Source organism: Carassius auratus, chromosome 20 (genome assembly GCF_003368295.1).
Source record: "Carassius auratus strain Wakin chromosome 20, ASM336829v1, whole genome shotgun sequence".
In the NCBI taxonomy this organism is placed as follows: domain Eukaryota; kingdom Metazoa; phylum Chordata; class Actinopteri; order Cypriniformes; family Cyprinidae; genus Carassius; species Carassius auratus.
The window spans coordinates 7,849,439-7,860,353 of NC_039262.1; the positions used below are offsets into that span (position 1 = coordinate 7,849,439).

At 37.1% G+C, this 10,915-nt stretch overlaps 1 protein-coding gene across 2 annotated transcripts in view; it reads left to right on the top strand.

Annotated features, from left to right (window-relative positions):
• Positions 1–9,393: 9,393 nt before the first annotated feature.
• The window catches only part of nr2e1 (nuclear receptor subfamily 2, group E, member 1), an 8,156-nt gene continuing 6,634 nt past the window's right edge, over positions 9,394–10,915 (top strand). The window contains exon 1 of one of the 2 annotated variants that reach the window (XM_026290794.1): positions 9,394–9,891. In XM_026290794.1, the coding sequence (XP_026146579.1) occupies positions 9,834–9,891 (58 nt within the window). In that variant the 5' untranslated portion in view covers positions 9,394–9,833. The remainder of the gene's footprint in view (positions 9,892–10,915) is intronic. The other variant, XM_026290795.1, reaches the window with a different exon arrangement.

Genomic DNA, 10,915 nt, shown 5'->3' on the forward strand with positions numbered 1-10,915 from the left:
ACGATCAGAGAGGGAAAAGCGGGTGGTTAGAGTCAGCTTTCTGTGGGGGAAAAGAGTTACAGTTAGAGTTTACTAAGTGGACTTAAACTGCATGAACATTTTAACAGGTCACTTTTTGTTGCCCCTAGGACTTACTCTTTGTGTTATGTTATCGTCTTGGGCTTATAGTGACACCTAGATGCCTGGGTCCATCAACTAAAAAAAAATAAGCCATGATTGTTTGTTTTTTTTTTTTTTAACTGAAACAATGCATCTGAAATCACATACTTCCCTCATATATAGTAGGCAAAAAATAGTATATGAAAAGAGTAGTATGTCTGAATTCATAGTATTCATAATCATTTGGTGTGCATCCGATGGACACTTTGCTATCCCATGAACATGAGGCCCTTTAGGAAAAGGATTCATGAATGACCGTGAAGTGATTCAATGGTCACACATTATTACTTATTCTAAAGAAGTGCCTACCTGATGAAGCCAAAGAGTCCAATAGTGGAAGCAAATGGCATTCAGCTGGTCATGTGATTTAAAAATGGCCACCTTCATTAGGAGATAAATTTTGCAAATGCAATGGATTTCATTATGTAAAACTTATTTAAAGAGGGAAAAATTGCACCTTTAAGAGCCTTAGTCAATTTCCCTGTAATATGTAATATAATTTATCATATTTCTATTTACGTTCGTTTGAAATTAATGTTAACTTTTAATCCAACATATTAAGTGAATACATTTTTAAGGTTTGGTGAGCTGGCAGTTTCACCAGTGATATAGCTGAATGAAAGACCCCCCTACAACTCCTTGTTAGTTGCCAACTATGAACTTTTTTTGCCCTGAAGAGCAGTTCAGTGCAAGTCGGTTCTTATTCACTGGCCGGCTTTTGTGGGCCGCCCTCGCTTTCATTCCTCTGTGCGTTACACCAATTAAAGGAGGACGTGCAGCAACTGTAATGGCCCAAAGAGTGATTGTTTTTGACAAGCAACAAAACACATAGATCTACCCCTCCGATTAGGAAGGCCAGGGGGAGGGTGTATTTTAGGGAGGTAGTGCTCAGCCCAGTCAGTGCCCTTAAAGCGGCATGAGCTATGAGAAGAGGGGTATGGCCTTCAAGGGAAGGGTTTTTTTCTCAAAGACCGGTCATGTCAAAGAGGAGGACAGAAAGATACCCAGCCTCCCACTACCAAGTTTTATACACACTATACCGCTTGCCTGTGTACAAGTGTCAGCTTTTACCACACCAGGGCTCAGTTTGAGAACTCTGGAATTCCAGAATCAATGAAATTCCTGAAGAGCCAGATCTCAACACACAGACCAAATCCCACATATATTAAATCCAAAGCTAGGCTTTGCTTGGTGATTTATATCAGTCATAATCAAATAAAAAGAGCAGCTTGGGTTCATGTGGCCAGGACAATACAGTTCCTGGAGGAATTTCTCTTCTGTGTGATGTGTAATGTTAGTGAGATTCTTACTGTCTTCTTAAGTGATAATCACTTATGCACTTTTAACTTTCACTCAAAGACTTGACCATTAGACAATTGTTATCTAATTCTGCAACAGAAATTATTTTCTTCATGTCAGTACTCAAAACAATTGACAGCTGTGGTTGCCAGAAATTCACAGTTTAAATGTATGTTTACTGTGAATGGCATATTGATGCATTTACTACATATCATAAATAATAAATCATTAAATTATGTAATGTTAATATATCGATGCACTTGAACTACAAAAATGTGCTTTTACCCTTAAAATGTACTTACAACCAACAGGATAATAGAGGTGGCAAAAAAGAAATCCATGTGATGAATCAGAGTTTTATAAAACATGGCCAATACAGATAGATGGTGTAACACGTGACACTAAACTAATAAAATAAACACTAATTAAATAATATAAAATGTAACACAAAACACATTTATGTTTTTTGACACTGATGACAATGAGCACAAACTAGATTATTTTGTCATGCTTTAATTTAAGCTCCAATTCTTACCACTAACAAAGCATCTTTTGCCTCAATAAACTCCTAATTTGTTGCTTATTAATAAGATATAGTTAGTAGGATTTTAGAGAACTCGAATATGGTCATGGAGAATATGTGCTTTATAAGTACTAATAAACAGCCATATGTTAATAATAGGCATGCTAATAAGCAATTAGTTAATAATGAGAATTGGTCAATAAAGTGTTACCAATTATTTATATAGAACATATTCATGTGATGTGTCATGTAGATATCCTTTTACCGAGAATATACACAAATGAAAATAAAATTTATTGTTTACACCAATTTCTTTATAGTTTTTACATGCAAAAAGCATACATTTCACAATATCTTACAGTGTAATTACATATAATCCAATGTTAATCAATTTACACCGTATATATTTAGCTCAGTTTTTATTGTAGCATTTTTAACCATTTTCAAAAAAAAAAAAATAGCATCAGGAGTAATATTATGCAATTATTTCAACTGAAAATATTTGCTGAAAAAATATTTGACAAATAGAAGCATTCTGTCTCCGTTCATATTTAATACATATACAATTTTTCATGACAGTTGTCACAAATAATTGTGTAAACAGAGCAACTATACCAGTATAGATTAAATGATTTAAATATGATGGACTGCCGAGCCAACAGTCATTCTGTAATGTAACAATACACAAATATAAGGTACCGATACTAATATTGATTTGAAACGAAATGCATAACCGCTCATTAATTGATCACGGTAATGCATTGAGGCAAATCCGGCCGTGGTGGAACGCAGATGTCAGGTGAAAGCCGGCTTTGATCAGCAGGGGTGCGTATGCATTTTGCTCCTTTAGAGAGAAGGCTTTGGCCCAGATGCAGCCATGTTAACTTTGAGTGGCCCCCCCAACGCACTCCTTCCCACTCTTCCCAAGCCCCCAGGTTGCCTTTGCATGACATCATCGCTGAAGCATGCCCCCCAAGCCCCTGTGAATCTCCCCGTCCTTTTTCCCATTGAGCCTCTGCAAGCCATACGTTTCTTTCTCTCCCTCTCCTTTTTCCCCCTCCTTCTCTTTCTCTTCCTCCTCTGCTTCCACCAATCCCCTCCCTTTTTCCTTAACCAGGAGAAGGCATTGTTTGGGGCGAGGGCCTGATCAAAAAACGCGGCCCGCCCAAACTGCGGCCTTTCTGTAAATTCAATAAGCCCACCTTAAAGATTTGCCTAATTAATGGATGACATCTTTGGCTGGAGGAGAGGCGAGGTATTTTGCTCGGGCTCGCTCATTGTTGGCCTCCTAATTAACTTTCCCAGGTCAGCCCGGGTCTCAGCAACCTGGGAGTGAAGAGCTTCATTGTGAGAGGAGTTGTAAACTTACTTTTTTTGCCTCGGCACTTAAAAGGGAAAGCAACTATAGGGAACAGAAAATATCCTATTTAAGGCCTTTGTGAGTGAACTGCCTGCACATGGTCCAATAAAGGAAGTCTTTTTAAATAAGCGTTCATGGTCCTCCCCACAGTCCTCCTCTCCCCTCCCTCTCTCCTCTCCTCTTTTCCTTTTCGGAGCGACGCAGAAAGGTTATGAATGATAGTTTGGGGTCTAAGGAGTGAGGAGCAAGGGCCAGTCTTCTGTGTACCATTTGTGTTTAAACCTTTTGAGAAAGTCTGAGTTTGGGGGAAAAACCTTTCTGGTCTGTCTGCCAACTGTATGATTAGCGGTTCTCACTAGGAAGACGAGAAATATGAAGTTTGAAACATGGACATATTTGGCCTTATCTCTTTCAGTTCGGCCACCTACAACGGAGATAGTCATGGTGACGGATGCAATTCATGTAAACGTAACACAGTAATATCAAGCTTAATGAAAGATAAAGCTGATCGTGGAGAATGAACGGAAACAACAACAAAAATCACTCTTTGGGAAAACAATGCATCCATCAGTTACACCTAAAAATGAAATCCCCTCCCCTCCACCCCGCCCCAGCTCCAGCTTCAATATCGCCTCACCTCCCCTCCCTCTACACCCTCTGTCTGATCCCAAAATCCAAGCCTCCTCATGTAATGAGCGGGGTGTGATCTTCCCACAGTCACTGAGGCCAGCTTCAGCATCAAAACATCAGCTATTTCAGCTCTGTCTGACCTTTACGGTCTTTTGCTAGTGTAACATATACAATTATAAGCTATTCCAAGCTATTTTTTTTTTATTATTGAATTAATAACTGGTGGAAATGTACAAATGAAATTCACAAGACAAGAGGATTATAATAGCTAATAATGCATCCTTTTTTTTCTTTTTTTTAGTTAAAAAATAGATAGATAAATGCATATGTTTTGTAAATTAATTTTCATTTGAAATATTATTTTACTTATTTATATTTATTCAGTAGCTAAATACTGTATTGCATGTATGTCAAAATAAATCAAAAGGTGCACAAGTGAGCTTGACAAATGTATTAAATTATCAAAGTCTATAAACTATTTTTATTGTATTTGATTTTTATATAAAATAACTGTTGTTGGACATCTTTACATACTTAGTGGTTAGTAGAAAAAAAAGATACTTTTTACTTGATTTTGGTAGCACCTTACAATAAGGTTCTATTTGTCAGCATTGGTTAACTACACCATAATCTAACAATAAAACAAATTTCCAAGAGATAATTACAAGATTTACTTATTATTAAAGTTTATTAAAAAGTAGCATTTGTTCATATTATTTAATGGAGCTGAACTAACATTGAACATCTGTATTTTTATTTAATGTTAACAAATATGAATAGAAAATATAACAAATGTATTGCTAATTTAGTTGTATTAGTTAATGCATTAACTAAAGGCATTGTACTGTAGTGTTACCAGGCTGCTTTGACACAATCTATATTGTACAAATCACTACAGAATTAAAAGTGACATTTATATGTGTGTGTGTGTGTCTGTGTGTGTGTGTGAGAGAGAGAGAGAGAAAGAGGATTATTTTAACTATTTAACAAATATATTATTTAATATGTAAATAATATATTCTATATTATAGAATTTAATTAAATTTAATTAAAATGAATTCAGGACACAGAACATACAAGCATAACTATAGTCAAAAATTATCCAATTCTTTCAGTGTCACCTCACATATGACAACAAAAAGCAAAATCAATAAATAAAGAAAAGTCCAAAATATCAAATAAATCATATCATATTATAGGCATAAAATGATGTGATGGGCTTTGGCAGCAAATCATTTCGGTGAAATATGCCATTGATGAACCGTCACTGAAGAGACAAATAAGAGAGTGCAAACAAGTAGACGAAAGTTGATGTCACAGCAGAATAAAGTTTGTCATTTCGTGCCCCTAAAGTGTTTGCCGAAATGGTGTGAACGGCTAAAGCCTCTTTAGCCAGCTGTCATAATTTGTTAACGAGGCCTTTCAAAAAAGCAGAATGATAATGAGAGGACAGAAAAAAGAGACAGGCAGCGAGAGAGGGTAGAGGGGGTGCCCTTCATGAGTGACTGTGGAAGCGGAGAGTCGGTCCCCAGGGAGCCGGGACGGGGGGGGGGACAACATCAGACCGATTTCAGCGCAACAACATGATGGCATCTCTGACATTTTAATATTAATGAGAGCGAGCTCCTCAGCCCAGCCTGCCAGCACTCGCAACAGGTGCCTCTCTCCTGTCCCACTGACGATAACACCTCTAAGTCTCAGGAGGAGCTCTGGGCCTTAAAGAGAGGGAGGGCAGGCAGAAAGGGAAACGGAATGAGTTAAGTCATCCATTTAAAAACTTAGACGATGAGGGGAGAAAGGAGCTCTCTTTTAAAGTCACCTCTCGCGAAGCCGAACCACGAGGTCTCGATATTTCTCCTCTTCTCCCAAACCCCCTTGAGAAAGAAATTGACTTTTGTTTGGAGTTTGTGAAAAGTGGGAATCAGGAGAAGGACAATGGGGCTCCCCATGGAGAGGACCCGAGTGAAGCCATCTCAAATCAGTCAGCCAAGGGACCAATTAATCCGGCCATTGTCAGACCCAAGCCACTGCCAGCACATCAACACATTCAGAGCCCATTGTCCCGACCCTCCTGCAGTAGGATTTAGTCCGTCCAACAGCCAGTTTTGTCCAGGCCAGCTCAGGCGGAAGTTTCTCACTGACAATTTGCCCCAAATAGATTTGTCAGAAAGCATCCATCGACCTGCCAGTTAGACAGGGCGAGGTTGTGTTCGGCCTTTATTACTATTATTATATTTTGGAAATGTAGGCAGCATAATGGGAAAATACTAGAGGTGTGTGGAGAAATGTATGTGTGACAGTCTAACCTCATGTAAGGTGCAAGATGAAATGAATATGGTAATCGCTAACACATGGAATGTGTGTTTGTATGTATATAATTAAATTTTCTATCAGGTCTCTTTAATATTAAAACATCTGTGGATGTGAATCCAAAAGGTTTATCAAAGGGTGAAATATGGGGTCAAACTGAAGTATAAGAAACTGAAACTGGAGTAACTGAAAGAATAAGAAAATTATTAAGATGATTTTTCATACATCATACTTGCTATGGGAAGATGTATATTTCTATTTATTAAAATATAATTCCCTTTAAAATACTATATGGACAAATGTTATTGCATAAGAATTTGCAATGATATGAAATTGCTAATGTTATTATTCAATCCTAAACTCAGCAATAAAACCTATTTAAAGATTTGAAGATACTGTATATATTTTAAGTTACCAGGGAAAAGTTAGCTGTCTAATTCTAGACAAGTTAATAAGTATCTGATTGTTACTGAAAAAAAAGAAGTAAAAAAAAAAGGTGTCAAATAGGCAACAGTCTGAATGGCAGATAATATGTCAAATAAAATAATACAAAAAAATAATTTTCTATTTAGTGAGAACTTTTTCTGAGTATTCAATAAGTGATTTGTGGTGTGTGTATGTGTGTATATATATATATATATATATATATATATATATATATATATATATATATATATATATATATATATATATATATATATATATATATATATATATATATAAGATCAAATAAAAGATATGTACATGTAAATACAAAACAGTTTAACAGACATTTCTAAACAAATAGAATCAGGTGTTTTTATGTAATATCAATATATTTCTTCCATTTTTAATAATGTAAAATAAATTAAAATGTCAGTTCCCATACTCATGTGTTTCTTTCTCTATCAATCAGGAACAGAAGTGCACTGAAAGTGTCATCAGCAATCCGCAACTTTTTTCTGATTTGATTCTGCCTCATACATTTGTTCGTCTCAGAACAAAGTGCCAACACAGAAAAGTCTTTTGCAACATCTCCAACATGCTGTTACAGGAGTGGTTAAGAAGAAGAGATGGTTTTGCTGTCCCTCTCCACTTTAAGGGCTAAGTAAGCAGTTGCATACTGATTCTGTCAAGCCAACAACTAGATACACAATCAGATGCTTCTTTGTCAGAGATTTTCATTGACTGTTATTGAGAGGAGAGTCACAAGCACAAAAAGTGAAAGCAAGCAGCCGGGGCAACCATGATGTTGGTTATGTTTGTGTAAAGACTATCTATGAATGACAGGATTAGGGCGAGTTAAGCAGATTACTACGAGCAGACCACCCCACCCCTAAGACACACACATACACACAGGCACACACACATATAAACACACAGACAGCGAAAGTGGGAAATGAAAAAGAAAAAGAGATGGGACAGAAAAAGTCTGATTTGGCCACATTTATGCATGCATTTTTAAAATGAGCATGATGCCCTTAACATATCATATAGTCTATCTAAAAGTCATCACACTCAGAATCATTGTGATTTAATCCCTCATGGCCTAGAGTTTGCTGGTGATGCCCACAGAGATATGGGTCTTACTGTGACACTGTTTTTCTCAGTCTGGCTCATAAGGTCCTGAAAAACGCACATTTAAATGTGCAGTCATTCACCTGTCAAAAATCCTAATTTCTTTTCAGTGCACTGAGTACACCGTTTAAAGGAGGACATGACAATCACTAATTGCGATTAGATACGCCCCCGTTCGCCACGTTTAGACCGAGATTTAGGGCTCCCATATGGCCCCGAGCTACCGTGGGAATGTTCATAATTAAACCTAAAATATGGGTGTCTACTGGCGGCGGCCACAACACGGCACGCTGTTAAGGTCAGGATGTCATTGCGCACACTCTCAAAGGAGTACAGTTGAGATTCTCCCAGTCCACGAGGGACAAACGCACGCATGTGTCCCCTCTAAAACACAGCGCGCACTTGATTTTACAACGATTTCTCGTTTTGTTTCCACTTAAAAGCAATTTACCCGAGTCTGTGGTGAAATGTATTAAGCATTTAAGGCTAGTAAAAAAAGAAAGAAAGATATATTATATATATATTGTTCATATAGAACTCATTAGAGTATAGGTAAATCTAAATATATAGAGTTTTTTTTATGGCTACGTGTTTAGGCTGGGTCTCATAAATAAATATTAACTATTATTACTTCGCGCTCCACACGACAAAGATACCTTGCATTCAATATGTTTGTTTAAATTATGAGCATTGAAAAATATACAGCTCATTTTAGGCTAATAATAAAATAAAATCTCTAAAGTTGAAAGTTTTATGTTACATACACATTAGTAGGCTATACAACGAAAGAAAATGTTACCCATCTAAAACCTAAATAATTATTTTAAGTATAGACCTTTAAATATAACATAGATTTAGATTAGATACATTTAGATTTTGAACAATGCATTTGAACAAATTACAATGTTAAATAAACATTTACCACAAGCCAGCAACATTTATAGTAACATACAGTAATCATAACATAAGCCATTTACCTGTTGAATCACTCTGAAAATGCAATAAACATACACTTACAAACAAATCCTCTAATTTTCAAGCCGTGCCTGAAAACCTGGTAAGATGAGAGAGCGATGTAAAAAACTTTGGGCTCGATCTCTTTCCTGCAGTCATTCTACCAAAGCAACAGGTGCGCGCGCACTGAGAAAGGATCCGGGGAAGCGCGACAGAAAGTAAGTTCGTTGCAACAAGAAAGAGTGATCAGGTTGTTAAGGGTTATTTAAATAGAATGCTTTAAACTGTTTACTTCGGTCTGGGAGCAGTTAGGGCACTGAGCTCTCTGAGGATGGAAATGTGTTCCTAATCGAGGCAAACGTTTGATTCGGTCATTTAAACAGCCTTGCTGATCCCAATCAATTCCTATAGAGCGCACCATTAGCCTCTGACAGTGTCTGACTCACGGTGTGTGGAATATCACTTCATCCGTCCCCGTGACGTCATGCGCGAGCAGGAGTTGAAGCAGAAGGCAGGGAAAAGCTAAGTGGTCAAAGGAAGTTGGGCTCTCCTCCCACCCTCCTTCCCTCCCTCTCTCTCCCGCCCTCCTACTCTAATACTTCTCATACATATTACCAAACCTTTAATCTGACGGTACACATCACAAAGTCACTCAACAAGGCTCCGGGCTGAGACACATTTCCCAGCTCATGTTATACAGTGCTGGCTCAAGCTCCAGGGTTTTTCCATTAGTTGCACCAAGTTTCCGTGGCGCTGAGAAACCAGGGACCGGTTTGGGCATATGTTGTCTGTGGGGCTGCATCCATCGCATCAGTCAACAGTCAAAGGAAATCTGGATTCTATTTGCTGAAAAACAAGTTGAGCGACTTGGACACAATCAAAGACAACTCCAACAGAAAGCAGAGGACCAGTTGTCCATCGCAAACCGGATGTTAAATTTGTGCATGTCATTTTTAAAACCAAGTCGAAAGTGTTAAGACTCTACTGGGCCTGAAAAGTGTAACTTTTCCACGCAGTTTTCTTGGAGCAGAGGTCTTCAACATGAGCAAGCCTGCTGGTTCAACAAGTGGTTGTCTGGATATTTTAAATGTCAAATCCAGTGAGTAGATCGTCTTTCTTAACTTTCGAGATATGTATGTTAGAATAGCGTGATGGCGAAGCAAAAACAAGTAAGATGACAAAAATCACGTAGACGCAATAGAGCTGTCAAACGCAAATCGAAATGTTTACATGCTGTCAAATTGTTGCCTATTCTTCTTAGACTGGTAGCACGACAGCCCAAAACAAACAAGGCAAAACACTCTATCGATCATTCTTTGTATACATCTTAGATGTGAAAATGCAAGAATCATAAAAAATCATAAAATCTTACAGAAGTTCGCATTTCGTGATGCTGTTACGCTGCAGAGAATGATTTGACAGTCTTATCCCCCCGTTAAGCTTTGCACATAAGTGGTGCGTGCACATTGAGACTCTAAAAAATGTAATACTAATTATAAGGTACCAGCCTGTACAGTTTTAAAATAACATAATGTGGTCATAAGGTATGCGTTAACTTTGCATAATGTGTCATCAAAGCAGATCTGAGTTTTCCTTATTAGGCATCCCTTTGACTTTCAATTAATTTCCAAGCAAGAAGTATGCAAGTGCCCCGAAATTCATCTATAAAACATGTTTTCTGACAATTGTTTTTTTTTTACACTTGCAGGTAAAATTCTTAAAATGGTCTAACTGGAAACTAAGTGTGATTTGCCTTTAATACGCTTGTGGTGTGGTGGAAAAAAAATAAATAAATGTGCGCATCTTTTTGACATTTTACATTAGGTTTAACTGAAATTGAAAAACACAAACAATGTTAGAGGTATTTAAAAGGTTAAGTGGCTTTAAATAAAAGTGAAAAAGGCAATACAATTAATTCAATTGAAAGGCAAAATAATAATAATAATAAAATAAGGTAACCCAAACAAATTATTTCAAGTGCACCGAGTAATGAATTCTAAATAAAAAAATAATTAAATTTTAATCATTTTTAAATCTATCCTAGAATAGAGTGATTTTTTTATACCTATGGAATTTGCACCGGTGGACAAGTGAATTGATTTCTTTGAGGCCTAAACTTTTCG